An 18,332-nucleotide genomic window follows, 5' to 3' on the forward strand; every position below is an offset into this window, starting at 1 on the left:
TGTGGGGCGCAGCCGACAGAGCTCGTTCGATCAGGCCATTTCTGACATTGGCTCTCGAAAGGTCGGCATGCATTTACTCAAATATTGGCATTCCTCGTATGTCGTATCCCGGGAAATGAAATCTAGGCATTCTTTCGTTTCTATGCACTCCCCGCGATTGACAAAGACCCCTCTTACAGCCAAGATTAAGGATGGAAGTTTTGCTGAGGGGAGAGGATTTCACCAGTCATCAAAAAACAAGATGGTAAAGTGCCCAATACAGGAAGGCAGCAGGAAGAGCAAGCAAATATCTTTTTCTCTTTCCTTCAAAGAGCTTCCCTTGAACCACGTCCGCCAGGGCAATTGGCGCCTTGAGATAAGCATCTCGGCCAACAGCAAAGGCATCCCAACTGAGCTGAATAAACGATAGTAAAGCCGAAAACTTACTTGTTTGCTTACAGTCAAGTAACAACCCTTGTTACATACCTCTTCATTGGCAAGGGAAGTTCTTTTGGCCGTTCACTGTGTCGGCGTTATACCCACCAATGCAAGCAAGTCGCCAACTGCAGGTATTCGGCAGACGGAACCGGCCGTCAAAATGGGGTTTTGTGCTGTAACCCCCTGCGATCCGCCCCTCCACTCCCGCTGTCAGTCGCCAAATAGAAACAAAATGCGGGTCCTTGATGCGTCCGCCAGAGCCGGCCATCATTCGATTGTACGAAAAAGAATCGTCAGACCAGCAGATTCTCAGCCCTCCAAAAACAAATCAGTCAGTCACACAGTCCTCAACCATTGCCCCCATGACTAGCAGCCGAGATGCATGTGTCCAAGCTTGAATTATGCTTTGCAAGTTTGACTATATATCATGGCGTCCTTTTTGGAAGTTGTGGATGAAGTTGTTTTTGGTATCACCATGGATTACGATTACATACATGACCACCAACCAACCCCTAGCAACTAAACAATAACACCCACCAACCAACCACATCCTCCATACAAATAACAGCACCACCCTCCCATTACCATTAACTTATCATATATCTGACCCCCACCACCCCCTACATTACCTCACAATGTCCGGCATGTTAGTAAAAGATTCAACAATACCCTTCGACCCCTTCTCGACCGCATACCTTGTCAGGGATCAACAGGTCAGTACTTTAGTGTTATACGATGCAATGCCCTAGCAAATCATGCACTGACATGCACCACTCAGGATTACGACTACTCCCCATCGGCACTCTTCACCCCTTTGGATTGCTTTCCCACAGACTTCAACTCGGAATCCCTGGCGTCTCCAACCTTGGAGAACAATAACGACTGGACCTCGTTCGACTCTCTCTCATCACCAGACATCTTCAAGACCGATTCCTTCGACGACTCACCCATCCTGACCTCCATCCCCTCCGCCAGCCCCTCAATAGACCCCATGGATCTCGCTGCCCCAGCCATGCCGGACGACAACGTCCCCTTTGGCGACTCTGCGGCGTTCCCAGAAACCATCACCGGCCCATTATTCCCATCCCCGCAGCTTGCGCGGGTCCAAAACCCACCCCCAATCAACCACCACGCCTCCCGGCCAGAGCTTAGCGTCTCCACAAGACGCGGGACGAAGCGCAAGTCGACCGGCAGCAGCAGCACGTACAGCGCGTCGCCGTCCCCGCGCAGCTCCGCCTCCCCACCCCCAAGGCCGGCACCACACCTGCCGCCCAAGAAGACGGCCCACAACATGATCGAGAAGCGCTACCGCAACAACCTCAACGACAAGATCTCGGCCCTGCGCGATGCCGTCCCGGCCCTCCGCGTCATGGTGCATCGCCTCGAGGCCCACGCCTCGCCCGACGACAGCGCCAACAGCCGCTGCGCCCTGTCGCCCCAGGAGTTCGAGGAGGACCTCGGGGGCCTGACGCCTGCGCACAAGCTCAACAAGGCTACGATCCTGAGCAAGGCGACCGAGTACATCAATCACCTGGAGCGCAAGAACCGCGCCTTGGCGCGTGAGAATCACGGGTTGAGGGGCAAGGTCGACGGGCTTGAGATGTTGGTGATGAATGGGGCCGTCGCTGTGCAGGGAGTGCAGCAGCAGCATCAACAACAGTGGTGCTGAAACGTACCTTGTTCCAATATTGCGATTTTGAACGGCGTTGAGATTTTGGAAATTGGCAAAAGGATAGGGCACGGGGTGCTTTTTGTTTTAATTGGGCGTTAGACGGCGTTTGGTTTTTGATTGTACCAGCCTTTGCTGGATATGAGGGGGAAAAAGATACCACGCCATACGTCCAAGTTAGGGACAGGCCTTTGTTTGGATTTGCGATAAAAGGCAAAGACTGCGGCTTCGTTATGGCTTTGAGGATGGAGTGTATTTTTTCTGACGCAGTCATATATCACCATAATTAGTACATGTTGTACAAAAATGAACAAGAACAAAAGGCTATTTCAGAACATCTTTTCTCCCAGGCCCTATGTTGTCATGATTGTGTGCTCGAGCTGCGGTGGTTGCATGTGTCAAGTCCGAATCGCCGAAGCTTTGGGCCGAGAAGGATCAAGCTCCGCACATCGGCAGCAGGCAGCAATGTCACCGTCATCATAACCTACGTAGGTGACAGAGTGACGACAAGACATAAATAACCGGCAGTGCCTTCAACGTTGGGGTTCTTGTCAAACATCTCGTCTTCCGGTATCATCTATTTATCACCTAGCGCCGTCGAGCCCGCTAAAAGAAAAACAACAAAAAAGTAAGGCCAGCAAACCGAAAGAAAAAAATGGCCGAAAACACGTCACAAACCCTAGCCCCAATCCCGAGCATCCCTGCAGGCTACGCCGTCCGCACCGGTCTCCCGCCGGCCCCAGTGTACCGGGACCTACGATCCAGAGCGGGCATCATTCCCGTGACCCCGCAACAGGCCGAGGCGGCGATCAAGGGATCCTGGTTCGGGTGCCACATTGTGCACACGTCGGCGTCCTCGGAGGAGACCATCGTCGGCATGGGTGGCGTCATCGCCAACGGCAGCTGGTACTTTCACATTGTCGACATCGCCATCCTGCCGGAGCACCAGCGCAAGGGGCTGGGCAAGCTGGTCATCCACACGCTCATGGAGCACATACTGGCCAACAAGGCCGAGGGCAGGCCGTTCATCTGCCTCTCCGCGTCGGACGAGGGGGCCAGCCTGTATAGAAAGTGCGCCTTTATGGATGGGGAGAAGTTTGGCGAGACTGGCATGGTGTGGGAGGGGACGTATCCCGAGATAGTGAAGGAGTTGAGGGACGCGGAGAAGGCTCAGTCTTGATGATATGTCTGGCGCATCTTTGGGGGTTCTGGCTTTTTTTTTACTGTCTAGGGTGGCAAAGTACCTAGGTATAGATTTATTTCGAGTCCGGTCGGCTACCTGCTGAGACGGGAGTGAGCAGGATCTGATCAAACAGCGAAAAGAATACGGCAAACGGCATGCCCCACCATCAAATCCAATTGCCTTGCCGTTGTTCATCTTGCCTTCACTTCTTTATCCTGTCCCGACTTTTTCTTTATCCACCGACAAATAACTTGGGGGACGAAGAATCAAGCTTTGCAAGCATCATCAAATCCGCCTCTCCAAACAAATTATTCGCGCCTTGCAGTTCAATATCAAATTCCTCTTGACTACTTGCATTCACAAGAACCTCGATCCACATGTCCAGCATGCCTTCCGCCGGCGGCGACAGGATGCGGACGCGAAGCCAGGCTCAGGGTCCAGATAAACGAAGCGCCGACGAGCTTGAAGCGGCACCTCCCAACTCAAGCAAGAGGCTCAGGGCTTATCACGGATATCGTCAAGTGCTGCAGCCGATCGGTATCAGTAAGTCATTCTTGCTTTCTGATGAACATGGGACCTTGCCACGCCAGACTGAGCAAGATCTGACTTGAAGAACTCCAGAGGAAGAGACCAAAGACGACATTCGTGTCAAATCAGAGTCGGCCTCGCCAGTTCCTTTGTTCTCTCGCAACAACCAAGTTTTGACCCGCCGAGATTCCAACGTCTGGGACGATGGCATGCATCTACCACCCTCTCCACCATATCCCGCCACCACCAATCAGTCACCATCTCCAGGCGGACGGATGGCTTCACGGCTTACAGCCAAGCTTCGCAGTCGCAGAGCTCGGACTGATATAGGCATCGGTCAGTGGCATCCCAAGCCAAGTCGAGTCTACAAAAAGAAAGAAAAAGCATGAATCTAACCCTTGCCACCCATAAGCAGTTCCAAAGATCGAGAGTGGCACTGCAGCAGGACAAGAGAACGGAATCATCGTGCCAGAGGTTCCCAGTGACCAGAGTTCCGCGCAGGCACCCACCCTTGCTTTGCTGCGCCAGGAGGAGCGGAAGCGGAAGGAGAATCTCCGACTTTTGCGACAAGAAATTGCTAGACACTATCCATTTACAGGCCCCTTGAATCATGGCGATGTCTCGGAGTCTGAGGCTGAAAGTGAGCGTGGCAATTCCTCTGGCGACGCCGATGCAGGATCCGACAGCAACAGAACCACGTCCAGCAGAGAGGATTCGTCGGATGACGAGGACAGCGAGGATGTCGATGACGATGGCAAAGATTCCTCGTCTGACAGTGACGAAAATGAGAACATTCCTTTGATTCACGTGCGCCGTCGCCTTGTACGAACTACATTTATGGTGTCATCTCCGGTTCCCAAGAAGGAAGATGGGGATACGACCGAGAGCGAAGTTGAGGATGAGAATGATACTTTTCCACTTGCACGCAATCATGCAGACCGTGTGATGATCAAAACTTCCTCGTCGTCGTCATCGATGGCCTCCTCTTCTGCAGCATGTTCCACCTGCGGCGACCGTGAAGGCTCCGAGGACGACGACCCGGACAGCTACGCCAGCGACACGCCCACTGACATCGAGTCCAACATTGCAATCTACAACGACGAGGACGCCCACACCCGCCTCAACCAGATGCTGCGACAAGCCCCCGTCCCGTGCCCCACAGGCGTCCACCACATCGCCGTCGACCAGTCCGTCCAGCACGGAATGCGGCTGCGGTCTCCCGCCCAAATCATGCAGCGGCGGCGGCAGGACGACGACGACAGTGCTGCCCACAGCGGCCGCCTGCAATCGTCGTCGCCCCCGCGCGCCGACTACGACGAGTACCGCCTCCGCGCCCGCTACCTGGAGCAGTTCAAGGACATGACGGCGGCGCAGCTCGACGAGGCCGGCCGCGACTTGGACTACCGGGCGCGCAAGCTCAACTCGAAGCGGAGCGCGTACGAGCTGGCGCTGCACGAGCGGGCTTTTCCGCGCTACTAGACGGACTCTTTTGGTCCGGGGCGGGGCAAACATTCCATGGCTTTCACGCTTGGTGCCGGCTCGGGTAATGTTGCTGGTGTAATTGTCTGGTTATGTTTGAGTTGTAGCACCAAAATTAGGTCGAAAGATGAAATCAACGAGGCCTCGGCTAGAGGGCTCCATGGAGAAGAGAACGACGGCTTTTGAGCTACCTGAGGGGAAAAAGGGAAAGGGTTACTGATATGAGGAATTTTCAAATCTGCACTGAGTTGTGTCTCCAGAGAGGAGATAGCGTATGGCTTGTCATGCGAACCACTGTACACACTGATGGTGTGGTATTCTCTGTGTTTCGTCGTCGCGTCGTCCATTGATTTTCTTTCTCGGTAAAAAGAAGTTGAGGGAATCCAGATAGAGATACTGCCTGAAAAAGACTGTATTGTTTGTAAAGTCTGGGACAAAGAAGCTTTCAATGAGAGCTGTGCGATTAACTCATTCATTCTTTGTAGGAAAAGACCTTTAGCCATTGTTTATCCCATGTTCCTGCCCGTGTTGCCGTCCATTATTGCTTCTTTGATCGGGCGCCCTTCAGTGTAGATGAATTCATATAAACTCATCCACAAACACCGTCGTTTCAACCTTTTCCGGCCACAACCAACCCCTACAGGGAACCAAAGGCAAGTGAAAAGTCGTCACCAAATTGCACCAAGCGGTTTCTCAGTAGTCTCAACGGTCAACCGTGCCAGACAAGCTAGTGAGTACTGCCACTGGGTTTCCTCTTGCTTCCCCTTACACCATGTCAACCAGAACCTACACCGTGGCGGCCGACTACGTCAGCCTCGACGACCTCCTGGCTGACGTTGTCCGAGAGCAGAGGAAGACGGCGCTCTCGCAGACCTGGCACCGCGGCTGGCTCTCCTGGGAGTCGTGGCGGCTTTGGTTGGCGTCGCGTTCGTCGTCGTCCCTGGACGTTGATGTCGAGGCGGCTGGTTGGCTGGTCAACAACGTGGATGGCCTGCTGTCGAATGATCGCGCTGGAAACATGGCCTGAAAGATCGTACGATGGCGTCTTGACTATTCACTTTTAGCCCTTTTTTTGGAAAGCTGACCGGCTGGGTAGCTAGACTACTGTTTGGCTGGTGATAATCATCTACTGATGAATTGAAATGGGATGTTATAAAGTACATGTTTTATACATCCATCAAACTCTCACTAACGTTACGGGATTTGAAATTCATTTCTGTAGAGGCTTGAACTGGGCAGGATCCCTCATAATCTGTAAAATCAAACGAATCTTGAATCTACTATAAACCAGAATCGTCTTTTTGAGCTATCCCAAATTAGTAACTTCTCCGCTGCATGTACTTGCAAAGAGAATAGAAACCAGATAAAACACATTCATGGTAGATTAATAAACAAGACTGATCTCCGGACCGTACAGGATAAAACCAGTTTTGTTAAAATATATTCAGAAACAAAACTTATAATCATTAGACAACTTACAATGGAAAAGCCTTTTGTGGTCGTACACATATGTTTTGAAAAAGGTTCATCTCGGCTGTTACGATCAAGGTATCGGGGTAACCTGTTCTTAGGGTAAAGTACAGTGGGTTGAAGCAACTGAGCGTCTGACTGGGTAACTGGGGTTCTCAATGACTGGGGGTGAAGTTATGATCGTTCTCAAGTAAGTATTGAGGTTAACTAGAGTTTGATTGCTGCTAAGCAATCCTAGAATCGAATCTATCTACACGGTAATGAGCGTGCTTTATATAGTCCGTTGTCCCTGGTAGTGATATGTTTGCTATGTCGGATATGTTGGTGAGCGGTCATATCACTCCTATCACTTGCTATGGGTGCTATGTGATTCTTGGCACCTATCAGTCATAGCACCCTCCTCTGGTCACGTGCGGTCACGTGACCCTTTCCATATGTAATCCTCTTTCTGTCGGTCGGTACCATCCTTGGTTGATTGTCGTCAGGAGGGGTGTGACCCCACCTGGCCTTTCTGGTACCGGCCCAACTGTCTGGTCGTAACATCGGCTAACGCAATATTCACCCCAGTTTGGAAAGATGCATTAACAAAGTACAGCAGAGGATACGGCGTATAATAGATTATTTATTTCCATGGATTCCAATGGAAAATAGGTACGCGGAAAATCGACTGCTGGCCACGACGCCGTCCTGATACGGCCACGCCACCAGCAGGGGGCTGTACGTCATGCTGCCTCCCCACGCGATGCCGACCCAGCCCTGAGACTTGGGCGTCGTCATCTACAGGAAGATTTCCAAGGGCGCGTTGGCGCTGGCGGTCGAGGCAACGGCGAAGCGGAAATTGATGTTTGTAAACCTCCCGGTTGGTGAACTGCACAAAGGGCATGAGGTGGAGTGATGTGTACAATGTGTGGTTGGGCTGAGTCGGATAACGTCAACTTGATAGTCAAGGTGGATCGTAGGCTCGGGCATGCCTGTCTCATTCATAGCAAAAGCATCAAGAGCAAGTGGGTAATATACATATGGAAATACATGTGTCTGGCCTTTCACAGTTGCTGATATCGTGAACTTTTTAACTGATTCGCTACCGGCTGAAGTCCCTCATGACCTCCTTCATATAGGATGTCAATATTGAAAATGTACTTGTTCAGAGAGGCTGAGTCTCCCCGAGGGAAAAGAGAAGCCATGGTCTAGACCAAGTTCGAAATGGCCACCATACTGCATTGTTGTGGACATGGCATCTCATGGCTTCGTGGTCTTCTGTGGACATTATCCTTTTACGTGCGGAAGATTCCATGAGAGATGCTGCCGTGTACTTAATCCTAATAATACGATTCGTCATGCAGGGGCTCGGCTTCTGGATAGCACATCCGATCATGGTCCGGCTAAAGTGTAGATGCGGGTTTGAAACACCTAGTTTCCGCCGTGTAGCTACTAGGCTAGACTAGGAAAGAAAAGATAAAATATAGAACTAGAACTAGAATAGAATAGATGCCGAATTGTTGCTTTGGCTATTGTAGATCCTGATCGCTGGTAAATGACGTGCATGGTGATCTTTTTGTCATTGTTCAAACATGACAAGTGCCGCGGAGTTTCTTTGTCGGCATGTCTACAGTAGCAAGAAATAGCCCAACCCGTCTTTGTCAATAAGAACAATGCTTCAGACGCACAAAGGAACAAAAGCTAGACAATGAATGTATAATTACTGTGAATGGCTACAGCCATGGTGATTTCAGATAAATAGATCAACTGAAAAAGCCCAATGACACAGATCTTCCCTCCGAGACACCATCCAAGGTGTCACACTCGGAAGCCCAGTGTACACCCAACCATCCCAGGTAAGTATTCACCCTCGACTCATGTTTGGCTAACCACCAGGAAAATATACCCACAAAAACCCCTCCAAACCATGTCTTCCCTCTCGCTGCCAGAGAACCTCCAACCCGCCGACTCCCCCTTCACCTTCCACCCGTCCCTGGCCCGCGACCCGGACCTGGCGGCGCAGTTCCTCCAGTCCGACTTTGCCGCCCGGGACCGCGTCATGGCGCACAAGCACGCGCGCAACGGCGTCCTCGCCGCGCTGGCTGCCAACTTTCCGCCTCGGGACCCGATCCCCGACGGGAACGCGGGGCTCGAGGCGCCCGAGGAGGGCAGTCTGGCGGCGACCGTGCACGATGCCATGCAGCCGGGTGCAGAAGAGGCGGAGGGCGAGGGGGGTCCTTGCGTGGTCTGCGAGAACAGGACGCCAAAGTTTAGTGGTCCGCCTCCTCGTCCTGCTCCCGTGCGTGGCGAGGGGTGGAATATTGGTGATTGCGTGCCTGCTGATGCAAAGAGTGGAATCAGGGCCATCGGGAGACGGCAGTGATTGCCGCTGGATATGGCCAGGTCGAGAGGTAAGTCTTTCCATCCATGGAGTACGGCTAGCGGGTCTAGCAGCTTGGTGGGCGTCCTTGCAACGGACGCAGAGCATACTAATCTTTAGCCATTTATTTACTTGTTTTAATTAAATATTTGTCTCATCTCAAAGTGGCAGTGAAAGTGGTGGTGGAATACCCTTCAACAAGTGATCGATGCTGGAAACACAGAAAGCCAAAACAAGTTAACCTGAAGTACACGTACGTGATGTGGTTGCAGTAACTCTACAGATGACAACATCCCCCTCAAATGTTGGCCTTGCGCCCACGACCGACAGCATACTTGGCAACCATCCTGAGCACGGCAGCCTCCACCTCGTCGGGGCTGGTGGCGTTGAGATAGTGCCCACCGCCCTCGACGAGCACCAGGTCCCTCTCGGCCGCGTTGGCAAACAGCCGCAGGTGCTCCGCGCACAGCTCGACGCCGAACACGACGTCCCTGGTGCCCTGCAGCCAGTACACGGGGCAGACGACGTCGCGCAGGCGCCACAGCAAGCCGTCGCGCTCCACCAGGTTGACCAGCGCCATCTTGAGCATCCGCCGCCCGCCGTCGCCGCGGTACACGGACCGCAGCGTGTCGCTCCAGAACTGCAGCGTCTCGGCCCCCACCGCCCCCGAGAACCCCAGGCTGCCCACCGCCGTGCACCACGCCTCGTCCACCACAAAGTCCGGCGTGCTGTCCGCCGTCGACCACGCCTCCAGGAATGGGGCGAGGGTTGTGCGAGGGTCCCAGCAGCCCTTGGAGCGGGAGTATGCCGACTCGCTGTCCATCGACGTGCCTAGGGGTAAGAGGCCGAGGATCTATTTTGTTTTGGTGGGTTTTGTTTTTTTGTGCATTTGCCCGTCTTGTCAGCGGTGCCCCATCTCGATTGCCATACGTGACATGTCACTTGTTGACGTGCAGTAATTGACGTCTAAACCCAAAAAAACCAACATACCCTCTCCGGCGCCAGCAGCGCCATGCGAACAACAATCCACCCTCCCTGGCTCGTGCCCAGAGCAAACGCCTCGCGCACGCCGAGCCCGTCCATGACCTGGAGCGCCACGACGGCCGAGTCCCAGTACGTGTAGTGGCCGCCGGCGTCGCAGCGCGTGGCGCCGTGGGCGAGCGGCTCGACCGCCAGCAGCGTGACGGCGTCGGTGAGCGCCCTGCTGGCAAACTGCGCGTCGAACAGCGACGACGTCGTGCACATCGAGTTGACGAGCACCAGCACCGGCTTGTTGCTGCTCGGCTGCTCCGAGAGCCGGTAGCCGGCTGTGACGCCGCCCAGGTGTGGGACTTTGATGGTGGTTTGCGCCGCCATTTGTTTTGCTTTGCTGTATCTTTTTTGCCGAGGGAAGTTTGCCTTGTTATTTTTTCTTCTTCTTTTTTTTCTTGCTGGGGTTCTTGTATGTACAATGAGAATGAAGGAAAAGCAGGATCGTAAACTTGTCTCTCCAGACTGACCCGATGAAAGCAATTGAACAGACAAACAATCCACACCCACCACCCCGCTGTGCTCACCTCACGCATGTCCTTCTCCAGTTGTTGTCATGGGACTTGGCGAATCGGAGCCCAGTCAACATAGAATCCATCTCCGTGTTAGGTAATTTTGTGGGCGAGGAGAGCTGACAACCACCCCCCCCCCAGACCGTAGCAGCAGACGTCAATCGTAGGGAGGGGCAGCAAAGTCAGCAAGCGACAGCATTTACCTGTGCAAGGTGAACATCAAGACGGGATCCGGTGATGCCCCACGTTTCGTACAACCAACAAATTCTTAACCATTGTGACGTCGCTGGATGCAATGCCCGTTGGACGGACTGCGAGCTTTTTTTCTTTTTATTTTGAGCTTCCACTTGGGACATTCCCCCCTCAAAGTATGTAGACATGTCAAAATTGTATTTCCCCTGAGTTCAGAGCATTGCCAAAATCGTCAATATTAAACGCATAAAATCTCGAGCAGGCGTGAGTGACAAGGACAAGGCCGAGCAACACCTGAGCAAAAGGGGCCCAGTGGCTTGAATATGGCTCGGTCTGGAAGCCATAACCACAGTACCGGTAGCTGGTTTTTGTTTCTTAAAAAAAGAGTCACGAGTGCTCGACAGCAACTCCCCGCGACCCGATCCCGAGTGGCGTCTGGTTTGTTTGTATATATGCGCAAAGAACATGTCTCACTGTAAGCGCCCGTCATTTCACCCCACCTAAAACAACAACAACAAAAACAAGGTATTGTACAATGGCTGTGCTTGGTTGATCCAGTGTCAAGTGGCGCAACGTAGCTCAAAGATTATTAATGGTTTGTTGTTTTTACCGTACGATGGGAGGGGCCCTCACCGAGGCTAACTTCGCTCGGAGAAGAGATTCCGGGTAAGAATTTCGAGGGTAACCTATAAGCTCGCCTGGGCTAAGATCTAGTTTTGGTCTAGCTCCTAGTCCCCAAGCCCACCGGTTTGTACCTATCCGACACTAAAATCGGAGCCGGGGATTGGGCTACCGGTCTAGTCTAGGGGGTAGGATGTTGACAAGCAATGCCAAAGACCTGTCAGACAAGAAACTGGCCAATCAGAGTTGGTCAATTGGATGGAAAGAGACATGCAAATATACATTCTACCGGTATATCAAGATGCGACCCGTGCCTCTTGGCAATCTTAACTCCTTGACAAGCTAGTAAAAAAAGGTTTTTTTATCTGTCCAAGAGCTAGAAGAGACGCCGTCACCCACGTCCAGTTGCAATAACCCAAGACCCTTCTCCATCCTTGAATCACCCCTCATTCTCGTGTTGCGAGGGCTCAGGGCCCATGGAGAGATCGTTATCACCGATGGAATATAGGATTACTCTTTCAGCTCTGATCCCCTGGCAAGGAAGCTGCGGTATACAAACGCAAGACCGGTGTCGAGACCAGAGACCAAACTGAGTCACGATACATCAGTTAAAAAGACAGAAAAAGAAAAAAAAGAAAAGAAAAGAAATCCTCGCCCTGGCATGGCGGAAAGCCCATCCAAGCTCCCGGGTTTGCCGGGCTTCCACCGGGAGACCATTCAGCCCTGGATCGTGGCCGTCGAGGTCACGGTGAATCTGCTGGCCCTGGTATCGGTCGGGCTGCGCCTGCTCAGCCGGCGCATCAAAAGCCAACGGCTCTGGTGGGACGACTACACCATCATGTTTAGCATGGTGTGGAACTTCATGGTCGTCGGCTTCGCGTTTGCCATGTACAGCAACGGCATGGGTCTCCACGCCGACAAGGTGCCCATGAACAACATCGTCATGATGGCCAAGTGGCTCGTGGTGGCTGAGATCTTTTATGCGTGGAACCTTGGTAGGTTTGCCTCGAAGGAAACGTCTTTTCCAAAGCAGCAGAACCGCTGACGTTCCGTGTCATAACATTCACCAACCCGCAGTCTGGACAAAGCTCAGCCTCCTGCTCATGTACATTCGTATCTTCCAGACCAGCCTCATCCGGCGCATCTGCATCGGCATTGGCATCTTGGTCGTCTGCTGGGGCTTCACCATCATGTTCATCTTCATTTTCATCTGCGTCCCCGTCAACAAGCTGTGGTACCCGGATATCCCCGGCCACTGCATCAACCAGGTCGCCACCTGGATCGCCAACGCCGCCTCCACCATCTTGACCGACATCGCCATCTTGGTCATCCCCTTTACTCAGATCTGGAATCTGCAGCTGCGGCGGATAGACAAGATTGGCTTGACGTTTGCCTTTGGGTTAGGTTTCTTGTAAGTTTGATTGGGCACTCTTCTGCGAGAGCTAGTTTCAAACGCAAACCAGAACGGTTCAAAAACTAACAAACCACCTCCAGCGTCGTCTTTGCATCAAGCTACCGTACCACGGTCCTCTTCACCTACAGCAACCAGGATCCGACATACACCCTAGCACCGACGGTGGGCTGGACGGCCATCGAGGTGTCGGCCGGCATAATCTCCGCCTGCCTGCCGACCATGCGCCCCTCCCTGCAGTATTTCGGCCGCAAGTGCGGCATCAAGCGCAGCATCTTTGGCAGCTCCGACGACCAAGACTCGGACCGTTCCAATCTGCAGAACCTGGGATCGGCCAACGGCGCACCGCTCACTATCGGCGGGGGCGCCATGTATCCGAGCCAAAAGCCAGCAGAAACTCGAACCAAGCCGCGGTCGACGACCATCTCGTCGCGGCACGAGCTCTTTGACGGCAAGACCGGCGTGGTCGGCAGCATCAATGCGCGAATCAGCAGCGCCAGCAGCGGGATCGACGAAAGGCTGCACGGTCATGACGACGACCGAGCGGCGGCGGTGTCTTTGCAGAGCCCGCCCGACGCCGATCTTCGGCCCGACGTACGAGGCGTCATGTACAGGGTGTCGAGTTATACGTCCAACGGCGGGAACGGGGAGTTTGAAAGGAAAGGAAGTGAAGTGGAGAGTGAGATACCACCGAATGGGATCATGGTGCAAAAAGATATAACTCAATCATCCTCGAGGATCGCACCCCACGACGACGACGGTAGTGGAAGAAGGTGATGAAACAGTTAGTGTTTATATGTCTATAGTCGGAAAAAAGTATCTGTATATTTGTACAATCTGTCACCACCAAAACACATCTTGATAAATGATACCGCTTGGTTACAATGATGCAATATGCGATGCGTTTGGCTAGTAGGGTCGATCGCGCTGCTCATTGTGAACGACGCAGCTGAGAGAGATTCTCTGGTGACTGAGACGAACCTAGACCACATGGTATGGTTACGGTTTTGGCAGATTGATGTCGCAAATTGATACAGAGCGGCTCCAGCAATCAAAGCCAGCCAGCGCGTATCAAGAGGTTCTACACAAAAGAGAACACGGTTGGTCGAGTGACCGGAAAAAAGCTCCATCCAGTTCAGTATGTCGTCTTGGCCGTCAAGAAATCAATGTTCAGGAACGAAATTAGTAGCTCCGCCCAGCGTTAGCCTAATGCCCCACACCCCTGCCCAAGAAAGCTCTGCATGCACTGGAAGCTGCCGGTGCAGCATTGACAGCTCAGCCTTTCTCACATGCAACCTTTTACTTCCAGATCGACTCCCGATCCAGACATAACCTGTTGTTGGCTGGATGGTTCGGTCGCGAAACGTGCAGCGGCCTTGGTAGCGAAGGGAAATTTTTGATCCTTTGCATTCCACAAGAGAGTATTACCCAACCTTGACGCCCGTCCTTCTGGATCGCCAAAATTCTTTCCAGACCACACACGTTCCACCCGCGCAACCCCCCCGGCAAGGTGAAGGAAAAATATCAAAGAAAACACGCCACTTCCCCGGCAATACTGAAACGCAAATCGTCAAACCCCCGTTGAGCATCGTTCGATTCCGACGACACTGCGACCGACGCATTGCCAATATTTCCAGATCCATGGGCCGATTCGCAGTCTCTCCTTTTCCTGATGGCATTTTCTGGTGTTTTGAACTCATGTGACTTGTGTTGATTCCCATTGTTACAAAAAAGCACAACTCTGCTCAACCTGGGACCATTTCCAATATTAGTTCTTTGTAGAAGCTTCCTTTACCTTTGGCAAGTACCTATCTGTAAAAGTCAAGGTTATATATAATAACAAATTGATTGTATAAGATATCTACCTATATTTCTGCCCTCTTAACAATCCAGAATCAAAGAAAAATTACATTCGTCATCACACCCCAAAGGAGCGCCACCAGTGCGATACATACCCCCTCGTTCATATACACAAACCCACACACACATGCACAATGGATAGGCAAAACAGAGCCCTCTCCGTCCGCAAGGGCCAATCCCCCTTCCCCCGCCCACCCGCGCCGCCGGCACCATCAGCAGCCCAGCAGCCGCGCGCACCACCGACGCCGCCGCAGGACTACTCGGACGACGAGAACGCGGCCGCTCGCGGCCAGTACAGGAACAACTTCAACAAGTCGTCCTCCCGCTACGCCAGCGGCCGGCAGGAACCCGTCGCGTCCGCGTTTCCGAGCTACTACTTTTCAAGCGACGGCGCGGCCGCCCACACAACAAAATCACGATCCCAGCAACAGCAGCGCCCGCCCACGCCGCCCAGGGACGCACCGCAGACGCGCACCTCCCCCAGGATGCCGCAGGGTCCGTTCCAGGGCACGAGGAGACGCCAGCCGAGCGAGCCCCAGCCGCAGAGCAGACCTCGTGCCGGCTCGCAAAGACAGCAGCAGCAACAGTACTATTCCAGCGACGCAGACTACCAAAACGCATCCTCCTCGCGCGTCCGCGACTACTCCAACGTCTCCATCAACATAGGCACGGGTGGATTCGGCTTTGGAGGCTCTGGCGACCCGTCCATCACCGTCAACGGACGCGACTGGCGGGACGAGGGAGGCCGCGGTCGGTACCGGGACGAGAGGGCCAACGGTGACAGGTATTGGGATGACGGCCGCGACGACGGCAGGCCGCGCATCAACCACATCCACACGCCCTTCATCAGCACGCCGTTTGGGTTCGGTGGCGACAGGCCCCGGGCTGGGTTCTTGAACCTGGGCGGGTTTGGTATCTTCTAAGGAAGGAGAAAGAAGAAAAAACAAAGAAAAGGTCGAGGCGCTGGGCCTACAGGGGTCACTCCTTCGCCTTGCTTGCTGTAAAACTTTTGTAATCTATTGTACCTGTCAATTGTCAATGATGAAAACGATGTAATTTCTTTCCGCAAATATTATAAAGTGCAGGGGCAGTATAGCTTTGACTGGACCCGGTCCTTTCGTCTGTGGATTGTCCAGGATGACCATTACCTATGATTGCGGCTAAACATCAAAGGCAGGTTGTTTGTTCATTCTGAGTGAAAGAGACACATCCATTCAGCTCGTCCTGTTTTCGTCCCACAAGATACGACCTTGCCCGTCAACTCGTCCGATGAGCTGCTCAAACATAAGACGACGCTTGGAGGTCCAGGTCCAGCATGAAAAGCCATGGTACGCAAATTAGCAGAAAGACGCTCTAGAAGACTGGACTTGACATGGAAACACCGCCTGCCCGGTAGTGCGTTTTTAGAATACAAACATGGCCAAGCCCGCCATGCAAAGGGCAAAATGCGTGTCTATAAGTTTCCCCTAAAGAACAAGACAGAAAAAAGAAAAAATTGTATCAGGAAGTTGACTGCTAAAAAGCTTTGCTAGATTTTCTTTCCCCTCGGCAGAAAAAAACACGTACGCGGCCGTTTGCTTTGTTCGGTTAAAGTTATTGGATTATTCGTACATCAGGTCTGCCTTCTTCATCCCCAAACACCAAGTGCCTCACCATTTACAGCTTCAGCATCTTGGCAGCGTGCTCCTCAATGATCTGCTCGGTGGGGAAGCTCATCTCCTCGAGCTTCTGGGCATAAGGAGTGGGCACGTCGGCACCAGTGACACGCTGGGCCGGGGCGTCAAGGTAGTCAAAGGCGTACTCCATAGTCAGGGCCAGGATCTCGGAACCGACACCAAAGGCCGGGAAGCCAGACTCAACCGACATGAGGCGGTGGGTCTTCTTGACCGACTGGACGATGGCGTTGATGTCGAGGGGCTTGATGGACCTCAGGTTGATAACCTCAACCTCGACTCCGTACTTCTTCTTGAGGTTCTCGGCGGCGACAAGCGACTGGCCAACGCAGCGCGAAAGGGTGACGATGGTCAGGTCCTTGCCTTGGCGCTCGATCTTGGCCTTACCGAAGGGGATGACGAAGTCGTCCTTCTGCGCAGCCTCAGACATGGGGAAGCTCTGGCCGTACATCAGCTCGTTCTCGAGAACGACGACGGGGTTCGGGTCGCGGATGGCAGCCTTAAGCAGACCCTTGGCGTCCTCGGCCGACCACGGGGAGACGACCTTGAGACCAGGGATGCTTCCGTACCAAGCGCTGTAGTCCTGAGAGTGCTGAGCACCGACACCGGAAGCGAAACCGTTGGGGCCACGGAAGGTGATGTTGCAGGGCTGGATACCACCGGACATGTAGAGGGTCTTGGCGGCCGAGTTGACGATGTGGTCGATGGACTGCATGGCGAAGTTGTACGTCATGAACTCGCACTGCGGTTTGATGCATTGGCTTTAGTGAGCTTGCTGGACATAACGACTTGTTTGCGCTGCGCGTGCTCCCGCATCAACAGACAGAGGGTAGGTTAGGGGCTCTGCTTACGACAGGGTGCAGACCACTGAGGGCAGCACCAACGGCCAAACCAGTGAAACCCATCTCAGTGATGGGGGTATCGATGATCCTGCGCTCACCGAACCTATCAAGCAGGCCCTTGGTGACCTTGTATGCACCATTGTACTGAGCGACCTCCTCTCCCATGACAAAGACCTTGTCGTTGGCCTCAAGCTCCTCGACGAGCGCCTCGTTGAGCGCCTCACGGACTGTGTACTCCTTGGTTCCCGACGACGCCCACCTCTGCTGCATCGAGACTGCCGGGCGGAAGGCAGCAGCCCTTTGCGAGCCTATTAATGACGACGTGCCAGTCGAGGATCTGAGTGCCGGGGCGCGGGCCGCCGTAGCAGCCATACGGACTGCCGGTCGCAGGTAGCGGGACATTTTCGTGGGCGGCTGGGTTGTGAGAGAAAAAGTCAAAGATGTCAAAAAAAGATCAATCGACTGCCCGGCGGGTACTGAACTCAGTCAATTGAGGGGCTGGACGAGCGTCGAGATTGCTTGATCGAGTCGTGGGCTTGTGGTGTTTGATGGAAGCTCAACCAGCAAAATGTCGAGGCAATTTTTTTTTCGATCTCGCGAGTCGGAGCTGCGGCGTGGAGCTGCCCGTTTACTTCCGTCCGTGCTGATGTCTTAATGCCTTTACCTGCATGTACCTGAGCCAGTTGAGTTGGACTTGTTGGGACTGGCTGAGAACTAAGCCTAAATGGGACTAGCGTCACAGATGTTCTGCCAATCGCTGCAAGGGTCAGGGTCCGCAACATTTTCTACCAGGACTACAGTAGCAGTGGTGTAGATTTTCAAGCCTCGCACTCCAACACTGTACTGCATACAGATAATATCTTCTAGAAGGCGATGCTGTCATTTGATCCGATAAATGAGACTGGCATCCATGGATGCAGAATTCAATTGATTCCACGAGCAAAAAGTGGGTGTGTGGTGATTGAGATGGAGTGGAGATTGCTTTCCAGGAGCCAACTTCCATATCGCTAACATGAATGGTAGCCACGTCGTTATCAGGCGACAGCCGGAATTGGCCCGCCCGAGTACGGATATTGCACTAAAACAC

General features: G+C 53.2%; 9 protein-coding genes across 9 annotated transcripts; 7 read left to right on the top strand and 2 right to left on the bottom strand.

The window, feature by feature from the left end:
* Positions 1-815: 815 nt before the first annotated feature.
* On the top strand, positions 816-2,474 carry MGG_10575 (uncharacterized protein). Its single transcript, XM_003721327.1, has 2 exons — positions 816-1,130; positions 1,196-2,474. The coding sequence occupies exons 1-2, from the start codon at positions 1,053-1,055 to the stop codon at positions 2,084-2,086; spliced, it is 969 nt and encodes a 322-aa protein (XP_003721375.1). The 5' UTR covers positions 816-1,052; the 3' UTR covers positions 2,087-2,474.
* A 267-nt stretch (positions 2,475-2,741) lies between these two features.
* Positions 2,742-3,266, top strand: MGG_10574 (GNAT family N-acetyltransferase; the record flags this gene model as incomplete). Its single annotated transcript, XM_003721328.1, has 1 exon — positions 2,742-3,266. The coding sequence occupies one exon, from the start codon at positions 2,742-2,744 to the stop codon at positions 3,264-3,266; it is 525 nt and encodes a 174-aa protein (XP_003721376.1).
* Positions 3,267-3,646: 380 nt separating this feature from the next.
* MGG_10573 (uncharacterized protein) lies at positions 3,647-5,276 on the top strand (the record flags this gene model as incomplete). Its single annotated transcript, XM_003721329.1, has 3 exons — positions 3,647-3,812; positions 3,891-4,133; positions 4,213-5,276. 3 exons carry the CDS (start codon positions 3,647-3,649, stop codon positions 5,274-5,276), a joined length of 1,473 nt encoding a protein of 490 aa, XP_003721377.1.
* A 772-nt stretch (positions 5,277-6,048) lies between these two features.
* On the top strand, positions 6,049-6,381 carry MGG_18055 (uncharacterized protein; the record flags this gene model as incomplete). Its single annotated transcript, XM_003721330.1, has 1 exon — positions 6,049-6,381. One exon carries the CDS (start codon positions 6,049-6,051, stop codon positions 6,301-6,303), a length of 255 nt encoding a protein of 84 aa, XP_003721378.1. The 3' UTR covers positions 6,304-6,381.
* Positions 6,382-8,652: 2,271 nt separating this feature from the next.
* MGG_18056 (uncharacterized protein) lies at positions 8,653-9,108 on the top strand (the record flags this gene model as incomplete). The annotated part of the gene is made up of 1 exon (XM_003721331.1): positions 8,653-9,108. One exon carries the CDS (start codon positions 8,653-8,655, stop codon positions 9,106-9,108), a length of 456 nt encoding a protein of 151 aa, XP_003721379.1.
* A 104-nt stretch (positions 9,109-9,212) lies between these two features.
* On the bottom strand, positions 9,213-10,730 carry MGG_10572 (hydrolase). Its single transcript, XM_003721332.1, has 2 exons — positions 10,096-10,730; positions 9,213-9,958 (listed from the first exon to the last, which is right to left on the bottom strand). The coding sequence occupies exons 1-2, from the start codon at positions 10,459-10,461 to the stop codon at positions 9,404-9,406; spliced, it is 921 nt and encodes a 306-aa protein (XP_003721380.1). The 5' UTR covers positions 10,462-10,730; the 3' UTR covers positions 9,213-9,403.
* Positions 10,731-11,803: 1,073 nt separating this feature from the next.
* On the top strand, positions 11,804-13,745 carry MGG_10571 (uncharacterized protein). The gene is made up of 3 exons (XM_003721333.1): positions 11,804-12,454; positions 12,537-12,870; positions 12,954-13,745. The coding sequence occupies exons 1-3, from the start codon at positions 12,121-12,123 to the stop codon at positions 13,645-13,647; spliced, it is 1,362 nt and encodes a 453-aa protein (XP_003721381.1). The 5' UTR covers positions 11,804-12,120; the 3' UTR covers positions 13,648-13,745.
* Positions 13,746-14,603: 858 nt separating this feature from the next.
* Positions 14,604-15,887, top strand: MGG_10570 (uncharacterized protein). Its single transcript, XM_003721334.1, has one exon. It carries the CDS (start codon positions 14,865-14,867, stop codon positions 15,651-15,653), a length of 789 nt encoding a protein of 262 aa, XP_003721382.1. The 5' UTR covers positions 14,604-14,864; the 3' UTR covers positions 15,654-15,887.
* Positions 15,738-17,888, bottom strand: MGG_10569 (pyruvate dehydrogenase E1 component subunit beta). Its single transcript, XM_003721335.1, has 2 exons — positions 17,255-17,888; positions 15,738-17,145 (listed from the first exon to the last, which is right to left on the bottom strand). Exons 1-2 carry the CDS (start codon positions 17,645-17,647, stop codon positions 16,387-16,389), a joined length of 1,152 nt encoding a protein of 383 aa, XP_003721383.1. The 5' UTR covers positions 17,648-17,888; the 3' UTR covers positions 15,738-16,386.
* Positions 17,889-18,332: the final 444 nt, after the last annotated feature.

The sequence above is a fragment of the Pyricularia oryzae genome, chromosome 7, assembly GCF_000002495.2.
Source record: "Pyricularia oryzae 70-15 chromosome 7, whole genome shotgun sequence".
Classification (NCBI taxonomy): domain Eukaryota; kingdom Fungi; phylum Ascomycota; class Sordariomycetes; order Magnaporthales; family Pyriculariaceae; genus Pyricularia; species Pyricularia oryzae.